Here is a 27,602-nt window from a genome sequence, read left to right on the forward strand (position 1 = left end):
TGTGAAGCAGGGGTGTCTCCAACAACCCAGGTCAGCACTCTAGCCACTGGGCTTTAGAGTCTGTCTTACTCTCACTCTTTCTGTCTTTCCTGTTGGTGCTGTACCACTGTATAAATAAATTTTCAGAGGGCCAGAGAGAGATTATACCCCGATTGTTAGGGCACTCACTTAGGTTGTGGGAGACCCAGATTCAGCTTCATCTGATTCAGAGCAGGGACTTGAACCTAGATTTCCCTGTCATACTAGTAACCAACAATTCATTCGCAGTTCAAGGTCAATGGACAGCCAGCAGTTGACAATGACTTTCAATCATTGGTGCCTGCACTATGCCTGGCTCAAACAAATAAGGCGTTAGTGGGGGGAGAAGAAGATAAGCAACCGTAAGGACTAAGAATTGTGAGTTTCCTTTAGTTCATACCCCTCATGAGTTATCTCTGAGGTCTGCAAGTGAAGGGTTGGAGCATACAAGGAAGCCTTGGTGTTCCTTCACACTTAACATTCTGGCAGGAAAGCAGCATAAGATGATGCTGACAGGTTAAAAAGTGCTGCAAATGCTGCAAATTCCCTTTAGCTTCGAGGAGAGACAATGTCATACCTAAGAACCATCCAGCCATGACCTTGCCAATCTTATTCATGGGAATTGGCAGAGTTGAGAGATATTACTGTGGAGCCAGTGCTGTCTGCTTTGCGTTCCCTGATCCGTTTTACATGTATATGGAGAAAACAAGAAAAAAAGAAGTCTAGGAAAAATCTCCAAACAACATGATGCATGTTTCCTTTATTTCTTCCAGTGAGTGCGGTTTCTCCCTGCAAGCAGTGTTGGATAATTCTACATATCATTCTGCATACACTAGGCAAACAGTTCTTTTCCACTTTCTTAGTGTAAGTCTCTTATCAAAATGCAGTGAGTTTCTGTTTGGCAAATGGTGTTTGCCCTCCTTTTTCCTTGCTCAACTGTACAGATTTTAATTCTGAAATGCATCATTAAAAAGAATAATGGGGAGACTCCCCTGAGCTTCCTTTAAATAAAGGTTTTACAGAGCATCTGTGAATCTTCCAAAGCCAAAGTTTCCTGGGGACTGATTTTGACCATTATTTATAATGTCTTTACAGCTCACCACTGGGGATGTGGGGATCCAAAGGGGCTTTTTATTGGCTTCTTTCCCTCACCCCCTTTTTTAAAAAAAATCACAATTAAATTGCTAACTAGCTGCTTTGCTGAATAACTGGCATCCCCTAGGAGACTTTTTCAGGTCCTCTGAAAACTTATAAAATCAGCTTTGCTAACCTAAGACAGCCTCTCATACTCTTGGTTATTTGTTACAAGGAAAACCTTAACTGGTGTCTGCATTTATCATGTGTCTGAGTCACTTCTTGTATGCCAGTTGGAGGAAGAATTGTAGTTAGGTAGCTTAGAAAGAGGATAGGGATGACAAACAAATTGTAGTGAGATAGCTTAGGAAGAGGATAGGGATGACAAACAAAAACTACCTTCATGGCCACATGCAAAACAAACAAGTTTTTAACCGGGTAGTGTGTGGCACTGGGAACACTGTTCTTCTTACTGTGTCTTCAGAACTCACTTTGATATCATGGTTTTGGGATGTCCCTCTCATTTAATGATGTTTGATTAGGAGAGCTGGCCAAAAAGTAATTTGATATAAAAGTTTTCCATCAAAAAATGCAGTTTTGTCCAATAAAAATGTTTTCCAGGATCATGTCAATTTTGACAGTTTTTTCACTGAAAGGTGTATAAATGAATAATTCAGACTTTTTCATTTCATTTTAGTAATGTTGAAATGTTGTATTTGAACTTTCATATGATTACAATAATTCTAATAAGGTAATATCTATATAAATACTGTATTTGATATTATATTTATGTAATATTTTATAACGTTGACATTAAAATGTTTTTATATTATGAAAATGACATGACCCAACATTATTAAAAAGAAGTTTTTGATGTTTCTGAACTGCAATTTTCAGAACTTCTGAGAAAAATTTAAAAATTTAAACTTTTCATTCTGATTTGGAGCAAAAAGTAATTTCAAATTGTTGGAATTTTCCATGGGATGGAAATTTCAGTTTCTGAACTGCTGTGTGGATTAGTTTCTACTGAGTGCATAACTTTTAAAAGAATGTGCATATTGACTGAGTCTGGTAAGTCTTCTCAGTAGTACATTAGACATTGCCCCTTAGGAACAGCATCAGACGGGAGAGAGAGAGAGGAGTTTTTCGTCAAAGATCTGTGGTTTACGTTTGATTCTGGAAGTGCTGTGATTCTCCATTCCACATTCTGCCCAGCTCTGTATTGGAAAGGCTGGGGATATTGGCAGTTTGCAATTTAACTTAAAATTGGAGCCTACCCTTACTGAGGTACTCAGTTAACTTATTCAGGATTTGGAGGTTAGATATTCGGTGATAGCTGGGGAGGTCCGTAGAACTGAATGGTGCTGATTCAAATATTGACTGTAATATGGTGTGATTTAGGGTGGATGGTGACTGATTTCCTCAAAGGAGGTTTTAACATCAGTTTGTATCTGTTCCAGATGCTTATTCTGTGCTCATTTACTAGCCACAAAGGGCAAGGACTGTGTTTGCAGGATTTGCTACTGTGCATTTGTTGTGTGAACAGGCCATATGTAGAGGGAAGGTGTTGTGTCTGGTTAGAGATGTCTTGAATGGTGCTTTCTTGTAGATGACTTAGAAGTAGTCTTATCTTTATTTGCAGTGGCGGGTGCTAGGCTCTGGATTTTGGAAGAGGGCACCAGGGTAACAAAGCAGTTCACAGTCCAGAATAGTTAAGTGTGTTATGATTTAGCAGCTGCTTTGGCAGAAAAGAACTGGGATCTCTGCTTCCTCCGTGGGTGGCCACTATCTTGGCTCACTAACTTTTTATGCCTGAACAGTTGTGCTGGAACTAGAGGAGCAAGGAGTGCTGCTGCAGTAGTAATAATGAACACTGAATACGTGGTTTCCATCATCAGCACCCCCACTATAAAAATTGTTCCAGCACCCTGTGCCTGAATCTATCTGTGTCTGTCTGTGTGTTCTGCACTGCTGTCTGAGTTTCCTTCCTTGCTCATCAAGGAAATACCATATTTTATCACAGCTGTCTCCTTAAGACGGAATAGGTGGGGACAGTCTGAGTTTACCTTAAAATCTCCCAAGATGGAGCAATTCTCTGAAACACTGAAACAAACAGGTCAACCTATGTTACTGTATTTCACTAAAAGGAGATCACTGATATTCTTGAATTGGCAAGTCTGTTTCTCATAAGAAAGAATACTGGATTGTTCTTTAAATATACAAACAGCTAGATAATAATCACCATAGCAACTGAAGAATGTCAAGTGAAAGTTATTCAAAAAAGATTTAATGAATGTATGATGTTCCTTTTCTCCTCAGATAATTTGCAATAAATCTGCACAGTGCTGCTGTATCCATATCTCTCAAGTACTTCCTTGTTTGAAGGGGCATTACTCATTTTAGTCCCAATGTTCCAAACAGCTTTGGTGTGTCCTCACTTTTATTGCTGAAAATTGTTTACATCAGAAATGGGAAATCATGAAACTGCAGCTGCAGAGGGAGTTATTTACACTAAAGGAATGAATCCTGCAGCACTTCATTTCCTGCCTGAATTTATTTATTTATTAATTGATTGATTGTCTTGCATTTTGGGCCTTTGTCACATATTGTGTCCTGCAATTGGTCCTCAGCAGTTTGAAGGATATGGTTGTTATCCTAGTTTATTGGGAGGTGCTTAAATCCAAGCACCAAGGCATGATATTGAAATCCATGAATGAGCTTTAGTGATCATGTCTGCTCGCTGGGGTGTTCACGTAACACTTACTAACTTCTCAGAGTCCTGTCCCAACATGCTGATGTGCCATCCTCACAAAGGTTCTTGCAGAGCAGTGTTAACTCAAGTTTAGTTAACCTAAACCTGAGACTGTGTTTCAAAGCCATGGTCGGGATTCTGCAGGGGATGTCGCCAAGACATTACAAATACATTTTAAGAATAACTCTGTTAACTAAGAATAGCCAATTATTATACTACACTTACAGTTCTATATTAAAAATATTTAAGAGACCAAATAGCCAAGCTTAGTCAGTTTATTAGTCAAAGACAAAGCAGTACAATATAAAAAGGAGGCATACATACTACTACTTCTGAGAAGCAGTCCTGCAGTGTTCACCGTATATAAAAGGTGTGCTTTGAAAATATGCAGTGAAAACTACCTAGATTTATAGCACAGTTGTTTATAAGTTAGAGTGCAATATGTATTTCACCCACCTGTCTCAACAGTACAGAAAAATAAGTAGTGTACCTTCCTTACCTTTGTCTTGGATACCACATTCCAGGTAACAGTGGGCCATTAATGCACTCCCTAACAATACTAAGGCGCACCATTCATGCATCTTGCTTCTGACAGGTTTTGTATGTGTCTGTCCAAGGACGGAATTCAACTGTGCAAAGTGTGACGGGATATACGTTAGCATGAGTGAACAAGAGTTTACTGCATTCTGGGAAAGGCATAATATAACTCACAGTGACACAATTTAACACAATTACCCAGCATTCATATATGATTTAATGTGTACAATATTAATTACATGCATGTTATACATATTGATTTGATTTAGAGCATATTGATATGCCATGCACATAAAAATATGTATTGGCTAACAACTCACAATGTGTTTTATCCACCAAATACAGCACTATATCTACAGCACCTTTGTGTAGTTTCCCAGCTTCTTGGCTGTCTGTTTTCAGCTGCCCTTCTTACCTGGTTCCTGATTCCCAACCTGTCTGCCTCTCCCTTTATTTAATATATCAGTATCCAAAACACCTCAGAACTATATGGATACTGTCTACATTACTCATGTGACTTTACCTTCTGCTAAATTTCCTGCTTCCAATTACTTCACTGAATTGTCCAGAGGAAAATGTAATTTAATATGGCTGGAGTTTGCTAGCTAGTTTGCTATGTTGCTTATTGGTGGAAATGGAGAGAGGTCTGTAATATTTCTTGGTCACATTGGGTGGGATCCATAAAGAGAATTAGGCATTGCAACGGTTAAGCATCATAATGCCTAACTTTTAGAAAATTCCAGAAACAATAATGCAACCCACAAAGCCTGAGTTAGGTGCATAGGCTCCCTATACAATGAATGGGGAGAGACAGCCATCAGAAAATTCGATCCACAAAAACCAGCATGTTAGGCAGGAAGCTGCCTAAGCCAACCAAGGGGAGATGCTGATGAGAAGAGTGTGCTAAGTCCCCTTCCCTTGGACAATGGTGCCTATCTCTGCTTAGTGATCCTCAGCAGAAACCTGCCATCTGGAGTCAGGCGGCTTAGACACCTAGGGTGTTTCTTGAGAGAACGAGTTAGGCACTTGCCTTGTTTCACACACAAAACAGCCAAAGGAAGAGGAGGAGGTGTGAGTGGGTGCCCACCTTATAACTTTTATCCTAGTGGTTAGAGCACTTACCTGGGTTGTAGAAGAACCAGGTATAGTTCCCCGCTCTGGTAGAGGGGGAGAAGGATTAGAAGAAGGATCTCCCACCTCTCAGCCGAGTGCTCTAACCACTGAGCTGTGCGATATTCTGAGGTGATGGTATTCCCTCTGTCTCTCCTGTTGAAACTGTTCCACTGTATATAAACAATGAAGTGGTTGGAGCAGGGGGACTGGCCCCAGGTGGGTACCTCAACCCCTGGACTACAGAATCGTTCTCACATGCATATTTGCTTTCTCTTTGGCCCAACGACTGTTCAGCTATGGAGAAATACTTAAACAGGAGAGATGGAGGGAGCCCCACATCAGTATATCCCATAACCCAGTGATTATTGCACTCACCGGAGGGAGGGGAGACCCCTCTTCAAATCCTTTCTGCCCCTCTGTCAGAGAGGAGGGAATTGAACCTGGCTCTCCCACATCCCAGCCAAGTGCTCGAACTTTTGGGTTACAAGGTGAGCGGGCAGCAGCAGCACCTCCTCCAAATGCATTTTGAATGGAACCTGATGCAGTGACTGGCCTCTGAGTACACCTACTGGATTGGGTGCCACGTGTGACATAGGTGGCCTGAATGCCTATCTTTCCTGGATTGTGAAACTCTCTGGGGTTAGGCAGGAGATAGCTGTCTGGATGCCTAGATGGGGCCAGCAGCGTATATGCCTAGAGACTGAAATGTAGGCATCTAAGGAACTTTTACTGTTAAAACTTAAGCACCAAGTGAGCTTAGACACCTAGAGGGTGTGGCAGGAGTTTTGTGGATCGCAGTGGAGCTAGTTTTAGCACCTAAACCTGAAACTTAGGTGCCAAAGTCTGGGGTTTAGGGATCTTTGGGAATCTAGGCCATTGGATACACTGCTTTGTTATTGTAAGGTTGCTCATAAGTTCAGGACTGCTGGCATTTTTTAAAAGGCTAAAAAAGGCATTAAATATGTCTTGGAAAAAACACAGTCAAAGAAAGACAAAGACGTTGAAAAGAAAAATAAGAAAAAAATGTAATTAAAATTCACATCACTCAAGGTTGCCGGCATGACTAGGAAGAGTAATAGAGGCAGCCAAAGTATGTTGTTATGGACACTGCAAATGCTTTAATAGTGTTGGAATCATGAAATTATAACACTAACTGTAGATATAGCAAATTTGTACATCCAGTTCTAATTAGCTTTGTGTGTAGGCTGATGGTAATTGGCTTGCAAAACTCACTATATGTATACAACAAAACCAAAGGGAGAAAATATATCTTGAAAAGCTGTTTCTAAATTGTTTTCCTTGTAAATTAAAACCATTAAATGTGTATCATTATGCAGATGAACATTCATGTGTTTTTAATAGTATGGTCTATGTTTAATTTGTTTCTTGGAGAGCTAATTACCCATTAAAGAATGATCCTGACTTCCTTTGTATTATTTTCTATGTTGAAAAGAGCCCCCAAAATCTAAATGTAGCTGTGATCAGTCCCACAGGCAGCAAAACTTGAAAGGGGAATGCCAAAAATGGGAGAAAAGTACTTAAAAATTAAGAATGCATTTGTAACCTTAACACAAGATTTCCAACTTTCTGCAGATATGGGTCTATCTTCCACTACTTGCAACATTAGAGAAAGGGACTGAAGGGTTCTTTTTTTTCTTTTTCTTTAGGTGCTTATGTCCCATTAATTGGGATCAAGGAGAGAATGTATTGGTAATGGATGAACTTCAGAAGACCATAAGTTGGGTGAAATCATGGTCCAATTGAAATCAATGGGAATTTTGCCACTGACTTCTATAAGATCAGGAATTTACTCCTGAGTTTTCCTGAAGTTTATCTGATATAAATATCTCAGACATCCCAGTTTACCCCCTCCCACTGATAACTTTCCAACAGTCCAATCTCTCTGTCTCTTTCTCAAGCTGACCACACTTTGGCCCATATGTTTATTCTGCGACTAGAGACTGGGAAAGAGTGCGGGTTAAATAGTACATCATTATTAAGGTCAGATTTTTATTTTTTTTTAAAGCTTGAGGTTACGGTTCACCCTTTGCTCCTGTTGGGGTTAGAAATCTATTTTTTATCAGTCTGCCATCAGTCAGGGAGTTACATAATTCTCTTTTGGGCTGACTACTAGACAGGATGGTATGAAACATCCCACTAATCAATGAGGCAGATGGGTATCTCTTGTTCATATATGGGCCAAATAAGATTTAGAATATCTTCCCAGATAAATGTTCATTTTGTATTTTCTTCAGCTGTGGGCCTTGCACACAGGGAAATGGACTTTAGTCATCCTGTAGCAAATAGTTTGGGTGAAAACTCCAATTGTCCCTTCATGTTATGAATCAGGCAAATATGTAAGATGCCACTACTCAGTTATCCTTCAACCCAAGTCTCCAATCTGGTGGCAGAATGGACTGTCCACTGAACCACGCAACTTAAAAGTCCAGCTATGGACAGAGAAGAAAAGAACTTTTTGCATATATAGCAGAATGAGAACCCAAAAGAATTTCTTGCATATATAGCAGAATGAGAACTGCCAGAAACGGCAGATGTTTTGGCATAACCAGTTACAATTATTTGATTAATTGCACCAGTACAGAGTTTCTATGTGAAGAGTTTGGGATAGATACCAGATATTTAGTATTTTATAGCTACAGCCCCTTCTCCCTTTTCCTCTTTAGCATAGGGGATTATAATTGGGACATCATGATTGGAAGGTGCTCAGATACTAGGGTCATGAGGGTGATGTGAAAATCTGTAGAGAGTAGAATTTGTGGGGGTTTTTTTGGTTAGTTTCAACTTTTCCAAATGAATTTCCTATTCATCACAAAATAGCCTCCCCATTTCACTTCTTCACAGATAACAGAATAGTTCTGCTGTCAGCAGCTAGTTGCTCCCTGCCCTCTCACTTAGGTAGCTATATAAAAAGTCTATCTGTGTGAAATGGGTTTTTTTCATTATAATCCACTGATAATTAGCAATGGCAGATGCAGTAGATGTTGTTTTGTCCACAAACAGCAACTCTGGTGCACACCTGCCTTCCCTCTCCTGGTTTGATAGCAGCATGCAGAATTTTCAGAATTCATTTTGACTCCAAGCACCTGTCATATGTAGATTGGACAACAATTTGTTTGTCTTAAAATCCTATGCAACTGTGAAAGGAGCTAGGAGAGCTATTTTGGTTCCCAAATGGTTAATGTACTTTCAAGAGGCAATTTTGAATCGTTTCTCAGTCAACCTCCTAGTGCCTTCACTAATACATTTTCCACTTGGCTTGGTCCAGTTATTGTTATTCTTTATCATTTTTAAACTTATGTACAGAAGGGTGGCTGGCCATAAACACTGATAGTCAGCAATACCATTCAGAGATCTGGGTTTGATTCCCAGAACCTTTGTACCTGGTTCTGGTAGTCTCTCTCAGGTGTTTGGAAGCAGAATGCTCAAGCTCAGGAAGTGAGGTTGGTGGGCAGAGTATGCCTTTTGTTATGTCACAGCAACCCTACCAGCTAATTAAGCAGCACTCTTAAAAAGGGGGACTCTTCTATTTTTACATTACAAACACATGCTGGAACTAGTAAGGAAGAAAAACATTTAATTTATTTTGCATGTTGATTTCCATACCTTTGATTTACTCTATTATGGAAATAGTATACAAATCTCTTGTGGCAATGCAATAGTTGCCAATGTTATACACAAAAGCCACTAAAGCATAATGTTCTTTTTCATACTGTTTTCCTCACTGTTATGATTGCTTTATTAAATACTGTATCTTACTCAGTACCTACGTTGCCACGGCAGCCCATGTCCCCCACTAATTTCCTCTGTTTCATCGTCATTAGCATGTTGCTGTCACTGTTTCTACAAAGAGTAGTATTAATTGAGGCAATTTATTCTATCAGAGGTGGAGATGGCATATTTATACATTTATAGCACTAAAATTAAGAGGCTACATTTACCTTGTCACTTCTGCTTGGTTACTCTTTCTATTTAGTGTGTATTTGGTTCCCCTTATAACATTTTGCTCAAGCTTTGGTCAAAGCATTGGGATGGATGTGTTTCTTCATTATTCAAAGCAGCTGCAGGATCATTAATAGTTACTGCTTTTGGGTTGCTTTTGTTTCTGTGTTGCAGTATCCGATCATCCTGCTTCAACTATCTGGTCATGGTGATGTTTCATTTTGCCTATCGTGTAGCACAACAATGGATCTGCCACCCCACTGCAAGCATGGAAGCATACAATTAATAATCAACGTGTAGATCCCTGAATGTGTAACACAGGTGTGATGACCCATCCACAATACACAACTGAAGATATCTCTGTGACTGGACAGTGTCAAAGAATGGATTATGTTGTCCCTTGTGATATATATCAGTTACAGGAAATATAAACAGCCACTGGCTTAGGCTTATGTGTATTCTGTGTGTGACGTACCAATCACAAATATTGTAAGCAGCCTCTAGAGCTCACTGTACAGCGCTGTCATGGCTTCCTCTGATATAAGTATACTACCAATTATACTACTCGTTTTATATCACAGAGCTCTCTTTACTATTCAAAAGGCAACAAGGCATTTTACTAAATTTAGTTTCGGTTAATGATTTCATCTGACAACTACTGCATCTGGCTTCGTAACGTTTTACTCCTCTACAATAACGAACCATAAATATAGTAGGGCTAGGTTCTGTTCTCTGTCACACAAAGGTAAATCCAGATTAACTCCATTGACTTCAGTGATTTTACACCAGCATAACAGACAACAGAATGTGGCCCAGTGCTTTTAAAGAGGTTTCTGGAGAATCTCAAAAAATTAGAGTTAAAAACCCCTATTAGAACACCAGACCTTCCCCAGGACAATGGTGATTGTGTCTTATAATATGTTTTCTAATGACATTTCTATTATTTTTTTAAATGCAATGGGACCACCATTCCATACTCTAAATGATTTTACTGTCAAAGAGATTTTTCTAATACTAATCCACAAATTGTCTTTACTTAGTTTCATTCCTTTACACCAGATTTTAGCTGTTGGCACCACCCTAAAACATTTCTCTCCATCTTTGGTGTTCACAACCTACAAATATACTGCTTTGCGCTATGATCCATTCTGATCCCACAGTGAAGCTGCACTGGGCTGGATCAGTACTTGAATGAAAGATCTCCTAGGAATATCTATGTGATGGCGATTCAGTGGGTGGTACTCTTCTCTCTGTGCCCATATTGAACCAACTCCCTTGCATGGTTTGTGGGCCTGATGTTGCTAGAAGTGTTGTCTTTCAGATGAGATGTAGAATCTAAGTCCTGCCATTTGCTGTATGCTTTTCAAAAGAATAGGGGTTTATATCTATGTTTCCTGACCAAATTCCAACTCAAGTAATTACATTTTACCTATTTAAATCTCTCCTTCATCTTCACTTTCATATGATATCCTTCTTTACTTCCTGTCTTAGACTCTTATCTGGCAAACATTTTTTCACACCCTTAACTTTACAGCTGAGTAATCCTATAGTCCTCAGTAGTACTATTCGTGTGTTTAAACGAAGAACATACAAAATGTTTGCAGGATCAAGACCTTAAACTGTTGCTGTACATTGTTACATGTCCCATCCCACAAAGTTTGCATTTCAGCACTGCTGAATTGATCTTTCTATGTCCTTTTCTTATCTCAAAGTCTGTAGCGAGGCTTAATGAGTTTTTTTGTTTTTTGCAAACTGCACATGTTTTGGATCCTCATAAGAAAGACGTTATATAGATTCAAAGTAGTAATAGTCATTATTATTTTATGGTACATATAAATTTCCTGCATGTCTTAGGGTATGTCTACACTGCAGCTGTAATTTTCGCTTGGGTAGTTGTACGTATGCTAGCTTTGATTGACCAGCATGCTAACAATAACTGTGTAGCTATGAGAAGAAAAGGAGTACTTGTGGCACCTTAGAGACTAACAAATTTATTTGAGCATGAGCTTTCGTGAGCTACAGCTCACTTCATCGGATGCATTCAGTGGAGTGAGCTGTAGCTCACGAAAGCTTATGCTCAAATAAGTTTGTTAGTCTCTAAGGTGCCACAAGTACTCCTTTTCTTTTTGCGAATACAGACTAACACGGCTGCTACTCTGAAACCTGTGTAGCCATGGCAGTGCAGGCAGCATGATGGGCTTAGCTGCCCAGCTGCATAGCTAGGGTGTCAGATAAGCCCAGGAAGCTGCGTCTACACTGCTATTTTTAACATTCTAGTTTCATCATAGCTAGCGCATGTACATCTACGTGAGCTAGAAATTATACCTCCAGCTTCAGTGTAGCCATACCGTTAGTTGTTCTTAGCCTAGCTATACCTGTTTAGTTCCTTTAATCATTTTGGATAAGCCAGTTCCATCAGCCCTCTAATAATTTTTTTTGGTCTCCTTTGAACTCTGTCCAATATTTCTACCTCTTCCTTCTATTGATTTTCCCAGAACTAAACACAATATTATCAGTGTGGCCTCACCACAGTGACTTATAGAGAGGGACTGTCTCCCGGGCAATTTGCCATGTGCAGCCTCTACTTATGCAGCCTAAAATCACATTGGCAATATTGCAGCCATATCACATTGCAAACTCTTCACTCATTTTCTGTCCAGTTTCACCCCAATACATCTCTTTGACATTTGTTACCAGGTTTCTCTTTCCACTTGCATATATGTGTGTTAGATTCTTTTTCCCCAGAGGTATTAGCTTGTATTTCTCCAAGACAAATTATTTCATGCCCATATGTCTAGCTGCTCCTTCTCTCTTCATATTACTTTTCTATCCTCACTCGTGTTCGCAATACCTTGTAATTTGGTGATATCGGCACATTTTAGTAGTGTGCTATTTCTTCCCTGTTCCAAATATTTAATAATGCTGTTAAATAAGACCAGACCTGAAGACTGACCCCTGAAGCATCCACTAGAGACCTCCTTTCAACTTGATACATCACTCTTGATTGTTCCCCTTGACTGTGGTTCATCAGGTAGTTTGTAAGCCATGTGGTATTGCCTTTCCCGAGGAAATTAATTCAAATGGTGCGAGGTAAGATTTCAGGAGACACCGACTGAAGTACACTACTTACATTTAGATACTAGTATTGTATGCCATCTTCTTTCCTGTTAGCTACTAATTTTGCAATTCTATCAAAAAAAGCAATCAAGTTTGTCTAGAATGATTTGTTCATTATAAAGTTATGCTGCTTAATGCTCATGCTTCAGTTATTCTCTAGAAATGTTTTATTATCATTTATATAGCACCATAAATTTGCACAGTACTTTAAAACAGAATAAGCGACATTCTTTCCCCTGAAGAATTCATAGTCTAAGGGCCCATTTACACTGCAATAACAGTGCTAGCACACATCATTCTCTTGGACAAGAACATAGTGCTCTCTGTCAGATATGTTACAGAATTGTGGCAGGGAACCAAGCATTAGCATGGCAGTTCCTGTACAGTACTCCCTTCCTTAGTCCTTGATTTTTCCCTGCAGAAGTTGCTCTGCAAGAGCAACTCACTGCCTCTAAAGGGCTTACTTGGAAAAGATATGGCAGCCAGAATCAGCAAAAGACCACTGGAGTGGCTGAGAACACATACATGATTTTTCTTCCCTGCTCTGACGATTTACTGAATTGCCACGCCAAGTGGACTGTTTTGTGGATCAACAAGGCTGGAACAAAGTTTTCCTCCATGGGATTCAGTGGCCTGCATATCCCACATTCATTGCAACAGGGACTGTAACCTGGGTTTCTCAGATGAGTGCCCTAATCACGGGGCTATGGGGTACTCTGGATGAATTGCTCACCGGAAAGGTGGGAGCTGAAGTTTCTGGGATCAGTTTCCTGCTCCACATCAGGCAGACTGAGAAGCTGAAGTTGGGATCGCCCGCATCTTGCAAGAGTGCTCTGACCATTGGACTGGGCTATCTTTTGTGAAGAAGGGATGACCTGTCTTTGGCCCCTGACTCTGGAAGAGCGTTCACTGATGTGAATCCCAAGCAGAGGGAGGTGCCTCCTGTTAGGTGACTGACACTCTCTGAGGAGTGGGGCTTAGATCCTTAGCATTTCGTATTGGCTAGTTTAAATAGCTCCTTCTCAGCTTGCATCCTTTTGTGAATCCCATTCTTAGGCTCCCAGTGCTCCCCACGCTTTGTATAGGGAGCCTGGACATCTAGGTCAGGGTTGTGAATTCCATTAGGTGGCTGAGAGCCTAAAAGCTAGGCCTTGCAATGCAGAGTCTAAATCCCATGGATGGACCTAACCCTGCATGCTTATCTTTAGGTGCCTAAATATCTTAGAAAATCCAGCTTTTAGAGTTTGTAGCATGAGTCTCCACAGTTTGAACTAAAGAGCCAGGGTCTGTAGCTGGCATCTGTAACAGACTCATACCTTTTGTGGATTGGGTGCATAGAGAGGATGCACAGTATATGCTGACCAGTGGGCTATATATCTGTTCTGTCCTATGTTGAATTCATATATCTTACAGTGAATGAAACTAACCATCACTATTATTGTTGTGTTCTTAATTAGCTTCTCTCTATTTGTATCACATGACTTCTCTTCTGATTGAGTTTTCTGCTTTCTGGATCATAAAATTGTCCTTCATGTAGTCTAAGAACTACTTTGAGGTGTTCTTTTCTGTTTGCCTGGGCAGTGAGAGTCCCCTATTAGTATGGTTTCTTACTGCTCAGGCACCTCAGGAGCTGATCCAGGAATTCTTGGTTCTTGCTGTCTTCCAGTCCTATTAATCAGTGGCAGAGGTGCACTGTGTTTCTCCTTTACTTCATTTCTGATGGAATTCTCAACCAAATTATCCCAGTCCCAAACTTGCCATTGTCAGATTTTACCTCACAGAGGCTTTTGACCATATAATGCCCACCTTCTACCTCTCCTTCCCTTGTTACAGTATCTGTCTTAAACTGATTATACCCATCCATTGAATACTGACATTCCAATTATGTGAATGTTCAGAAACAGGCTACATCTTTAACACAAAAGTATTGTAAAATGAAATCAGTATATAATAATATTTAAAAGTAAATCTGTTGCAACATGAGCAGGTGGTGTTACACAGTAACACTATATGGGATGAGCTCACTTGTCAAGTCGTATCTAGTATCCTGTCTCTGACAATGACCAGTACCAGATGCTTGGGAGGAAGACACAAGAAACCTCCCAAATGATCTGTTTAACTTGACTGTACAATAAATGACTGGCAATGTTAACCAGAGTGGTCCAACATGTAATTAAATTAATTTAGCACAAGAAGATTTTTAAAAAATTCTGATACCTACTCCTTTGCCATAAAATACAAAAATGTATTGTATTGGAATTGCAATGGGCCTAGGAGTCCATTTCAGATAACTTTAATCAGGTTGAGTGGGGATAGGATGCACCAGTTTATCTGTCTCCATGCTTGGACTGAGCTTCCACATTTCTAGGAAACATAGTTTGCATTGAACTAGAGGTCCATGTCTCATGCTCTGAGAAATGACTGCCCGACACACATTCCTCTCTTTTGCTTTCTTCCTAGTGCTAAAAGTCCAAAAAGGTCTTTATGCTACAAAGAAGTTCCCAAGCAAGGTTTTGCTAATTCTTGGCGGAATTGAAGATCTATGTTTTTGGTTAATGCAGGCCCCTTCAAGCAATTAATGTGCTTCTGCTAAAAATGATAATGTTTTATTTGCTAAGGGACCACATTTTCTTTGAAAAGTAGATCGTGTTAGGTGATGTCATATCTAATAGGAGAGTAAGATGATAGTGGCACAGATTATTTTGACAGTAACTACTGTAGCCTAAACTTAAATAATACAGATGTGGGTGGGCTTAGTTACTGATTTGGTATAAATATAAATATTCACTTTTTATGTCACTTTCAATTTTTCAGCTATATTTGCTTGATAGGTGAAAGGGACAATTTTCATCTTTTAGTAGAAAAGATAAAATACATATTTTCCCACTTATATCTGTTAATTTAAGTATCTAGTACATTGAAATGTAACTGATTATTATAGACATTTATTTCTACGGGCACTTGATTTCATGAGGTTTATTAAATGTCTACTGTCTAATTGTCAGTAGTATGTCTGCATTTTTTCACTGAAATGGCTGTGGATTTAATTATAAATGGCTTACTGAACATAGCTGTACAATTTATATCAAAGTACTGCTCTTAAAGAAAATGCATTTGCAATGGCAGTTGATGCATAAGCAAATGGTTATAAAAGCATATTGCTAGTTATGGATAATATATGTCTTTGCTACTATATGCTGTCTATCATATAAGACATAATTTACTTATAGCCTATGTACAGTCCATGCAAACATTACTTACATAACTTAACATTATTATTATGAGCAGTCTCATTGGCTGAGATTCTTTCTTACTCAACAATTTTACATCAATGTAACTCCATTGACTTCAGTGGCGTTATTTCAGATCTCCTCTGGTGTGAAAGCACAATTAGACCTACTAACTTGAATGGGACCAATAACATGAGTGAGGCTGTGAGAGATCAGGAACTATATTAACATAGGTTTCAGAGTAGCAGCCGTGTTAGTCTGTATCCATAAAAAGAAAAGGAGTACTTGTGGCACTTTAGAGACTAACAAATTTATTAGAGCATAAGCTTTCGTGAGTTACAGCTCACTTCGTCGGATGCATACAATGGAAAATATAGTGGGGAGATTTTATATACACAGAGAACATGAAACAGTGGGTGTTACCATACAAACTGTAACGAGAGTGATCAGGTAAGGTGAGCTCACCTTTCCTGATCACTCTCGTTACAGTCTGTATGGTAACACCCATTGTTTCATGTTCTCTGTGTATATAAAATCTCCCCACTATATTTTCCACTGTATGCAGCCGACGAAGTGAGCTGTAACTCACGAAAGCTTATGCTCTAATAAATTTGTTAGTCTCTAAGGGGCCACAAGTACTCCTTTTCTTTTTATATTAACATAGGGTCCCGTCTGGCCCATCTTTTGTGTGTGTGTATCTCCCATTGGCAACTAGCAGGATCTGGCTCCTTATTTATTGATGGAAGCACATGGAGTCCAAGCACACAACATGTCAGTGCCTCCTGTGAGGTCCTGAGCAATTTGATCTCCCAGTCAGGAGAAGTGGAAGGCGCTCAGCACATCGCAGGGCCTTTTAGCAGCTTATAGGATCAGACCCTTTACAATGTATCATTAACAGTTCATTAACCAACTAGTAACAATGTTTCATTGTTGTATATGCTGTATGTGCATGACCACGTTCTGCATGTATGTGCTGTAAAATACAATTACAGTTGTTAGTTTCTTGCCAAGATTTTCTCAGCTAAATACAACTACTATCTGAGAAATATCAGCACCATGCCTTGTGCCAGAATTTCCAGATAAATGATAATTTCATCAGGATTTTGTAGCTGGTTCTCCAGTTTAGGCTTCAGTGATGATTGACCACCTGTTTTATGAAGGGAATGTAGGATTTGTCTGTAATATGGCTATGCCCAATACAAGCCTTAATCAGACAGAAAGCCTAGATAGAAGGCTTTAAGCCAAAAGCTTTATTAAAGACACAACCAGGAAACCCAAACCCTGAAATTCAATAACTTGAGAATCAAGAATACCCTGGATTGCTTCAGCAAATATATTTTCCAGAGACCAGTGGTTTATGAAATTTATTCTATGAGTGGCTGATCCTCTGAGCAGTTGTTTGTCATAATCAGATTTAGAAGCCATATATCTCCTATCAATTGATGATTGTGTTGTAACCTCTGGCTTCAGATTCCTGGTAGAAGTACAGCACATTTCTACAAAGAATGAAAACTGTAACTGTCTTATCAAATAGCAGCAGCACTCATTTTGTTTAACAGTGCTGGAAATTAGTTTTTCAGGGACTGATCTTGACAGGTCAGCTGTCAAGAACTGGTGTATATAAACGTAAATTCATTGATCCTATAAACAAAATTCTGTCTACAAGAACAAGTGGAAGTCAAAATTGACACACTTATGAACAAATGAAATGGTCTGAAGCTCAAGGATTCAGAGGAAGAATCCCTTCTGGTAAATCCCTTTTCCTTATGTTCCATTTATCAACCTTATCTGCATCATTTACTTTTTATAGACTGCAAAATTTACCTCTGCATACAAAACAGTGTGCAGTTGAGGCTGAAATGAAATAGGGAGAAACCATAAAAATGTCTTAGGCATATTCCCCTCCTCCCTGAACCTCATCCTATTTAATATACGAGAAGACAGTTTCTCCCCTTTTTCCTTTTAAACTCAAACAAAAGAAATAAATCCTTATTTATGCTGGCATATTTTTCAGCTCCTCTCTGAGAACTCCCAGCCTTGGTGAGGAATATATTTAGATGATATTCAAATGATTCATATGTTAGTCTTCAGATAAAGGCTATTTTTAAAGGTGGGGAAGAGAAAAAGGGTGGGAGAAGGAATTGTTTGCTAAGACATTGAAAGACAAGATGGTGAGTAATACAAGGTTGTGTTTTGCTTCCTAGTTTTGAATAAATATCCAGATTCTCAACTGGTGCAAATTGGACTTGCTCCTTTTCAGTCAATTAAGTTATGCTGATTTATATTTGTTGAGGATCTGGCCGGCTATGTTAAATAACAACAACAACAACAACAACAAAAACAAATAGGAAAAATCCTTAATTAGATTTATTTTGAGAGCAAATATATGACATTAAATTTAAAATTAAACGTTCCTGTTAAATTCCACTAGCCATGGCTGTAGGTGTTCATAGGAGACCATCCTAGTGTAATTACTACTGCACCGAGAGGGTGATATTTCCAAAATGACATATCAGTGGGAGAGTATTCAAGTTTGGGTCACTGTAGCTTTTGACACCACCTATACCTCCCACCTGTTAGCACTCACAGATGTGTTAAGAGAGCTGTAGCCTAATTCCTGACTTTCCTATACTGTACCCAGTTTTCATAGGTACGTGAATCTTGTTGTGACACCTACAATAACTCTAGTGCCCATTTCATTCAGATGACCAACCAATCATCAAACTAAGATGGATCTGTGAGATTATTTTTTTTATGTACTCACTATATCCAAAGCCCTGGCTGAGGATTTGTTATGTGGTCCCCCATTATTTGTTGTGTGCTTGTCCAACTTTTGGGGGTGAATGGTAAAATTAAAGTAACAGAAGTAAGTCTAGTAGAACTCTTAACCAGAGACATTGTCAGAAAAATACATTCCCTCTCAGAAAAACTTTGACTCTTTACACTAAGGATACCCAACTGGAAGAAGCCACATTTTAGAATTCTATGGCCTATGTTTAATTTCTGAGGGGTATGCCTACAGCTAGCAGCATAAATACCGCCCTACATATCTCTAAGTGCAGGGCTGATGACAAACACAAGAGATTTGACCTCAATATCACTTATTTCCGTCCAAGAACAAAACAATTTAATGGATTCCATTCTAAGGTAAAAGGAGCAGCCTGCTACTGACTAAGGAGAGAGTATTCACTGTGAAAAAATCCAATAGGTCTTTTGAGGCTGACTACCATATTAGACTTCTTGTCAGAAAATGCAGTACAATTTAGTTTGATGTGCTGTATCATATTTAATTGAAAACTAATGCATTTAGATATACTGACAAACATAGCATCAATAAATATTGCAGGGCTGGGGTTAAGCAGGGTGCATACACAAGGTTTATAGCTTATTTTAAAGCTTAGGAGATGTTTGATCTTCAGCAACCATGGCATTTGAGAGAAATGGATGTGATTGTTTTATTAGTGAGAAGTGAGATACTTATTGGTCAGATACAGGGTTGTGCACCAGAGAAAGGAACTGGCATTTGATGAGCGGTGGGGAATGGGTTGAAGTATAGGCAGAGAATGAGAACAGAGAGGGAGCAGTGGTGAGACCACAGGTAATCTTGATGGTGATGAGGCAATAGAAACTTGCCAAAAAGAAAAGTCTTATCAAAGTGACTTTGGTTAAATGATATGACAAGTACTGTAGATAACAAACCATAGTTATTGTGAGATGTATCAAAGAAAACACATTCAGCCATAGTACTTGGGCATTTTTATCCTCTTAAATTTCACTCATCATAATCCAGACACTAATGGGGAGCAAAAATATCTCATTCTCTCTCTCCCCTGCCCCTTTTACTCTCTACTGTTTTTGAGTATAACCATTCAGTCAAGGTGCTGTTAGAGCATTTTAGGAAAATGTTAAAAATGTTAAATATTGCCTTCATACTCACTGTATTATTTCCATTTGTAGTTGGCAACATGGGACTCTGAAAAGGGACTGAATGGCAGCCTACAAGAACGGCGTCTGGGCAGTGATTTGCAAGGACTGACACTGAAAGTGGTGACTGTCTTGGTATGATCCTATTTGAGTTCAGGAGACAAAATATTCAAAAGAAAAATGATGTGATAGGACATTTGGTTGTTACCCCTGCCCCCATAATTTTTCATTAAGTCTTTTAATCCTTTATCATCTACTTGGGCTAACCAGCTGCATAAGCAAGAGAAGAGAGAGATGGAGGACTTCTATGGTTTTGTGTGACTTTGTTGATGCTCATTAAAATCAGGGGTTTAGAGAACTGCATACTGAGATTGTGTGCTAGTCTCAAACAATCACCCAGGCTGAAATTCACCTCCGTTCAGATGACCAATACAATGCCTGTGCACTGCTCAAATGGTGCCCAGGACTTGTACTAGTCCTCTGCACAGGGATCAATTTCAGCCACAGTGCTCCTTACTCTGACCTGTAACATTTTCCTGTACTGATCCCATAGATTAATAGATTTTAAGGCCAGTCAGGAGCATTGTGATCATCTATTCTCACCTCCTGCATAATGCACGCCATAGAATTTCATCAAGCGATTCTTTCATTAGTCCATAATTGCTTGTTGAGCTAAAGTATATCTTCCTTGGAGAAGTCTTCTAATCTTGTCATGTTATGTGGTGGTATAGGGCCACTTCCCACTAGTAATTTAGAAGGTACTAGAGCTCCAGTTAGCTAAAGCTACATTGGGAATAAATTAGGATTTGAACTTGTTTCCAGAGATAAAAGGGTAGTTCATTAATTTTCTGCTTGCCTAAGCCACTAAGATATACTTTTTAAGGGAGCAGTTACTTTATAACTACTTAATATGCTGAACATGGTGACCTCATTATGTTGTTTTTCTTCTTTACCAAAACTATATGCCCACGCCAGTTCTTCATTATAATAATGTCATCCTCTGGTTGAAAGATACTATAGTTGGCTATGTAAATAATGCACACTTCTTAAGTTACTTATTTTTCTATGTGTATTTTCTCTCTTCTCCTAGATCAAAGTGCATTAGAGAGATTTGGAGAACTGTAGGAGATCATTAGGACAGTTTTCTTTCCATCTGTTTTTATCTTTCTTCCCTCTAGCGGGTAACGGCAGTGATCATATCTCCCCTCTTTGTGGATGTCAGCACCAGTTTGCAGACATGGCCAACAGCAATGGCTGTAAAATCAGTAGAGCTGGCATTCCCTTGGCAAGTGAGCACACAGCCTGTGTCAGACTGAAACACCATCCCCCTGCAGGATTCCCTATTGCACGATTTCCAAAATGCATTTTGTTAACTCTAAAAGCACTTCAGGGGCCAACCCCTGTAAGAACTATTCTTGGATTGTTCATAATGCTAAATAATAGAAAAATAATCAAAGGGTTTTCTAGTTATTATTTCAGTGTGTGTCCTGTGTAGATGATACGTTTGTTACCTTATGAAAGAAATATATCTAAAAGTACATTACTCTGGCCTGGACAACCTCAGTATTCTAAAAACCAACAATAGCACTGGATTGATGAGAGTTAGATCCATTTTTTTAGGTATTTAAAAAAAAACTTCTTTAAATATTAGCTTAGATGTTATTTTTTTCTCAGGAAGAGCCTTTTGTGATGGTGGCAGAGAACATACTTGGGCAACCAAAGCGCTATAAAGGATTTTCCATTGATGTCTTGGATGCACTTGCCAAGAATCTGGGCTTCAAGTATGAGATTTATCAATCTCCTGACGGCAAGTATGGACACCAGCTCCATAACAGCTCTTGGAACGGCATGATTGGAGAACTTATTAACAAGGTACAGAGAGCAGAAGAAGAAATCTTCAAACAGAGTACAGCTAACTTTTTTTAAAGGGTATAGTGAAATCCTCCCCAGTAAAATACAAGGGATGAGTCAGAATCAAAACCCCAATTCTAAACATTCCTGAAGTTTGGATCCTGATCTAAACTTTTGTGCTTTTGGCCCATCTCCACAAAACAAAGACTCTAGAGTATAGAGTCTTAGTATTACTGGAAAGAGGAGGTTGAAATGAAACTTGAAGCAAAACACAAGTTCAGTGAACAGATATAATAAATACATATCTATAATCAATATTCATTACATTGTGCATTAGGTAAGCATTAGATATTTTCATATTTATTCTAAATTTATCCCAGCTTTTCTGAATTTAATTAATTTGGAAATCTGGTTAGAGGTCCTATGAGATCAGGCTTTCTTGTGAGCTATTGAGTACTTATGGTATTTCTGTTACTAGTCTTTCCATTGACTTCAATAAGCTTTATATCAGCCTCTCCTCCCTGAGTTCTTTCCCAAAAGGGAAGTTAGGAAACAGAAAATATGTTTTAAAAACTTTTTTTCAAATTAACGTTCAAACAAAATGTTTATCTTCCACAAAGGTTGCCAGCATGACTGTTACCATGAAATCTATTCACTTAAACAATGAGTTTAAAATAGTTTCAGGAGGTAAACTGTCCCTGAAACCTTCTTCCAATGTTTATGGCTGTACAATCACATTGTCCTAATCCTTTTTTTTTTTTAAACCAACCTACCAAACAAAACAGTCTCCCTGGCTGTTGCATGAAAATCTTATGTGAGTATGGAAAACTGATGCACTGTACAGAGAAAACAGTGAAATCTAACTATACACAAAGTACACAAAATAAACAAAGTGGGGGGAAATACAGTAGGGTTTTTTTCCCATTAATATCTTTCAGTTAGAGTAATTGCAGAAGTTATTTGTAACAAAAGTAGATAAAAAGAAGTGTTTATGTAGAGTGTGATTTTTATATTGATGATGACTCTTTCATTAATCTTCACGATGCCCCAGTTAGGTAAGGGCTAGGATTATTAGCCTCCATTCTGTAGATGAGGAAAGTGAGACAGAAAGGTTAAGTAAATTCCCACCTGTAAGACAATTAGATGCTCTTTGTTATACAGTAATTTCACAGGGTACATTTCAGTACTCCACTTTCAACTAGTACATATTTTTATTTTATTAATTTCTCTCAATAAATTGAAATGATTCTACTGCTTTTTACGCATTGAACTAGACTTCAATTTAAAATTAGATGAGAGAAAGAAATCAACGAAATACGTAAACCATTGGCTGCTTTGGAGCTTCTCCTTTAATAGTCCAAATCTGCCCAATCTAAACAATTGCTTGCTAGGGGCAGGAAGAAATATGACTTGTTGCATTTCTCTTGCAGAGAGCAGATATGGCAATCTCGGCTATCACTATAACACCGGAACGGGAAAGTGTTGTGGACTTCAGCAAGCGGTACATGGATTATTCAGTGGGGATTCTAATCAAGAAGCCTGAAGAGAAAATCAGCATCTTCTCTCTCTTTGCTCCCTTTGATTTTGCGGTGTGGGCCTGCATTGCAGCTGCCATCCCCGTAGTTGGTGTCTTGATATTTGTTTTAAACCGTATCCAGGCAGTCAGAGCACAGAATTCTTCACATCCCAGTCCCTCTGCTTCCTCCACGCTTCACAGTGCCATTTGGATTGTGTATGGGGCCTTTGTTCAGCAAGGTACTGTCAACATTTAATATCTTACAGTCAGTACTTTTCAATCTCAGTACGAAAGAGTAGGCTGGCACCGATGTAAGGAAGTATTTCTTCACACAATGCACAGTCAACCGATGGAACGCATTGCCAGTGGATGTTGTGAACGCGAAAAGTATCACTGGGTTCCAAAACGAATTAGAGAAGTTCATGGAGAATAGGTATATCAGTGGCTATTAGCCAAGATGTCCAGGGATGCAACGCCATGCTCTAAGTGTCCCTAAACTTCTGACTGCTGGAAGCTCGGATTGGACTAAAGGGGATGGATTACTCAATAATTGCCCTGTTCTCATTATTCCATCTGAAGCATCTGGCACTGTTGGAAGTCATGATGCTGTTCTAGATCAGTGGTTTTCAAACTGTAGGTCACGACCCAGTACTGGTACTCGGAATATAAGGCGCTTGGTCATGGCGGCTCTTGTCAGCACATCCGACTGGGCCGTTAAAAGTCCTGTCGGTGGTGCTGCCCAGGTAAGGCAGCCTAGTCCCTACCTGTTCTGACACCGCACTACGCCCTGGAAGCAGCCAGCAGCAGGTCTCCTAGGCGGGGGGACCACAGGGCTCCGCATGCTTCCCCCACCCCGGGCACCAGCTCTGCACTCCCATTGGCTGGTTCCTTTCCAATGGGAGCTGGGGGGGGGGCGGTGCCAGCGGGTGAAAGCCGCACGGAGCCGCTTGCGTGACTCCGCCTAGGAGCCAGACCTGCTGCTGGCAGCTTCTGGGGCACAGCATGGTCCTCGGTGCCAGGACAGCAGGAAGCCTGCCTTAGTCCCCCTGCTATGCCGCTGATCGGGAGCTGCCTGAGGTAAGCCCATGCCCCAACCCCACATCCCAATCCCCTGCCCCAGCTCTGAGCCCCCCAAACCCAGAGTCCCTTCCTGCACCCCAAACCCCTCAATCCTAGCTCCACCCCAGAGCCTGCACCCCCAGCCCAGAGCCCTGACTCCCTCCCACACCCCAATCCCCTGCCCCAGCCCTGAGCCCCCCCAAATCCAGAGCCCCCTCTTGCACCCCAAAGCCTTCATCCCTGTCCCCACCCCACAGCCCTCACCCCAATCCTCTGCCCCAGCCCTGAGCCCTTCCCACGTCCCAAACCCCTCTTTCCCAGCTCTCTTGTGTCATGGGCATCAACAATTTTCTTCAACTGGGTTGACAGAAAAAACATTTGAAAACCACTGGTCTAGATGGACCATTGATCTGATCCAGTGTGGCCTTTCTTATGTTTCTTAACATAAGCAGACACCAGAGGGACTAGCAAAAATCAGTTGTTTAACAGAGTTTTGTCTTTAACTAAAGGTCAAGCATAATTGTGCTGGAAACGTCACAGAGAAATCTACTGTAGTGTAGCTGATGCCACAATCTCATATTATTTAATTCAGCATAAGTAGCATACAGAAGTTTGAACAGTTGTACTCAGTTTAAAAGTTATATTACCCCCTCACGGACAATATAGGTCTACTCTGATATACTCTGAATATTTAACCTCTATGTTTAGATAGTGATATTACATTATTAATTATTATTATTATTTATTATTATTAATTCGCCTGTATTTATGGAAGTCATTCTGTGGATTAGATCCTGACAATTCTGGGTAAGGCCCTTTGTGGATTTTCTTGAGAGCATTATTCTATGACTATGTGAGAGGCAAGTGGGATCCAGAGGGTTGATGTAGAAATTTTACAAGATTTAATTCAAATCAGTGATTTTAACATATTTTAGTATTTTTTTTTTGTTGCAGATCAACCTCACCAGTACACCAGAGTATTCTACAGCTTTCTGGATGGCTTAGCAGTTAGATAGTATGTTTTTATAAAATATCAGACCTACTTAAGATAGGTCTTTGAACATATTGATGGGGTGATTAATGCAAGTTGAACAACAAGTAAAATTCATAGGGATTGTTCACAGTGTCACTTTAGACATGGAACATGTACTGTAGGTGATCTTAAATGCAGGTTTCTGTGAGACCTCAATTTCTCTCCTTATTTGTAGGTGGTGAATCTGCTATCAATTCTGTGGCTATGCGCATTGTGATGGGAAGTTGGTGGCTCTTTACCCTTATTGTGTGTTCATCCTACACAGCTAATTTAGCAGCATTTCTCACAGTATCAAGGATGGATAATCCTATAAGGTAAGTGCCTTTCTTTACACAGAGCTGGAAACCTCAATTTCATAGATATGCATCATCCCTTTGAATGTTCATTCTTGAGAGGAGAATATTGGAGGGAATTTTCTCCTTATTTTCAGTGTCTGCATTTCTCCCTTCCCTATTTCCCTCTTTTTCCTACAAATGCCAAGCAGTTTTCACATTTGTATAAGGAAGATCATGGCACTTAGACTTTAAGAGAAAACTTTTGCTGATTTGAAAGGAAAATACAAATCCCTCTAACTGAGAGAACTCATTTTCTTATGCAGGTTTTCTTCGTCACTATTTAGGTTACCTACATTTGTGAGTCTTAATATTTCTGGTTGTAAAAGAGGAAATCTGAAAGAATGGTATAGAATTTATATCTCTAAGACATCGTGCAACATATGGCCTCTAGTTTTGCATGTACAATTTTGTGTATGTTGTCATCTGCAGTTTTATATAGTACTGCATGAAAATGATTATGCACACAAAATTCCATGTACCAAATGATAGGCACACTCTTAAAATCAAAAGACCAGATTTATTATGACTATTTGAAGAGCAAGGTACTCCTAGGAAGGGAGAAAGGATGGCAGAATCAGACTCTAAGGTAGTAGATGTAGTAAGGAAGTTGTTCTATTAAATATATATATTTCTCCATATATATGTTGACGGTATCATTGTGATAAATTGCAGACCCTTGTAATAAACTGCATTTATTCTTCACCTTTGTCCTCCTTACCTTGCACTCATTCACATCTGATGAGAGTATTTTCAAGCCTCTGGACAATTTTGGGAGTTCTGGGCAGAATTTCTGCCATTCAAAAAAAAAAATCAGCTTGCCAGGGAAATGTTTCCTTCTTTCTTCTCAAATATGGACTAACTCCCTAAGTGCCCTGCACTTCTTGCCAGTGTAATTTTGGGAAGTTTATCCATATTTAGGAGGAAAAAAGGAAGCATTTCCCTGGCAAGTTGATTTTTTTTAAACGGCAGTTGTCCAAAAACTGCCCAGAGGCTTGGAAATACTCTTATCAGATGTGAATGAGTGCAAGGTAAGGAGGATAAAGGTGCAGAATAAATGCAGTTTATTACAAGGCTCTGTAATTTATCACAATGATATTGCCAACATATATGTAGAGAAATGCACATTTAATAAAACATCCTTACTACGGCCACTACCTTATACACTTGAATGAAGTGCAAGGCAGGCAGTTTGTCATCAGTCTTTCCCCAGTGACAGATTTATGGTCTGATATCCTGTGGCCCATAAGGGAAATGAGAGCTTTATTCCATTGGAAATGGAAGATTCCTAGTGTTATGAAGGGACACAGGATCTTCTTCTAACCGTGGAAGGTGCTGATGTAATGAATTCTTGTACTACAAATAGACACAGTTACTATATATATCTCCCAAATATACATACGGGGGAGATAGGACTAGAATCCTTGTCCTAACATAGAGACCTCTACTCCATAAGCTAAAGGAGAACTCCCACAACCGGTTGCAGTAATATCCCCTTTTCCCTCTCTGTAGTCCAGCAACTAAATGTCCAGCTGATTAAGTCCAGTTGACTTAATCTCTCATGAGTAATATTGTCATCCCAAACTCACGTTAATAAAACCTGTATACCATAACTTGTCATTTTATATATACATCCTATAATAGTGTGTCTGGGTGTGATGTTGCAAACAGAGAATGCTCCTTTAGGAAATGCTTCATGGGCACAGCAGGTATAAGAAGATTTTGTCCATGGTAGACAACGAGTACTGCAAATTGCCACAATGCTCAGTCCTGACTTCGGTAACAAATTGTAATATGGGTTTGAGGTGGAAGCACAATGCGCAAATCAGTGTTACAACTCAAGTCAGGAACAATGAGCTGTAGAGCTTGAAAAATGACCTACTTCTGAATGTTACAGTTTCTTGTAGTAGAAGGAGTTGGTTGTGCAATCTGTCAGGTGCTTCCTAAAACTCCTCTGATTTCAGTGGAAGACAAGAGCACAATAGATGCAGTAAAAAAAACTTCAGTGGAGAGGTAAAATCAACAGCAGATTTTCTGTGTTGTCAGTAGGTCACTAAGGTTGAAGTATTCAAAACCTCTCATGGGA

At 39.5% G+C, this 27,602-nt stretch overlaps 1 protein-coding gene across 6 annotated transcripts in view; it reads left to right on the top strand.

Moving 5' to 3' along the window:
- Nucleotides 1-27,602, top strand: part of GRID1 (glutamate ionotropic receptor delta type subunit 1) — a 791,498-nt gene that overhangs the window by 688,767 nt on the left and 75,129 nt on the right. For all 6 annotated transcript variants that reach the window (XM_074958779.1, XM_074958780.1, XM_074958777.1 and 3 more), the window contains exons 9-12: nucleotides 19,759-19,860; nucleotides 21,400-21,597; nucleotides 23,007-23,331; nucleotides 25,360-25,498. In XM_074958779.1, coding sequence (XP_074814880.1) covers nucleotides 19,759-19,860; nucleotides 21,400-21,597; nucleotides 23,007-23,331; nucleotides 25,360-25,498 — 764 coding nt within the window. The remainder of the gene's footprint in view (nucleotides 1-19,758; nucleotides 19,861-21,399; nucleotides 21,598-23,006; nucleotides 23,332-25,359; nucleotides 25,499-27,602) is intronic.

This window comes from Natator depressus, chromosome 7 (assembly GCF_965152275.1).
Source record: "Natator depressus isolate rNatDep1 chromosome 7, rNatDep2.hap1, whole genome shotgun sequence".
Classification (NCBI taxonomy): Eukaryota; Metazoa; Chordata; order Testudines; family Cheloniidae; genus Natator; species Natator depressus.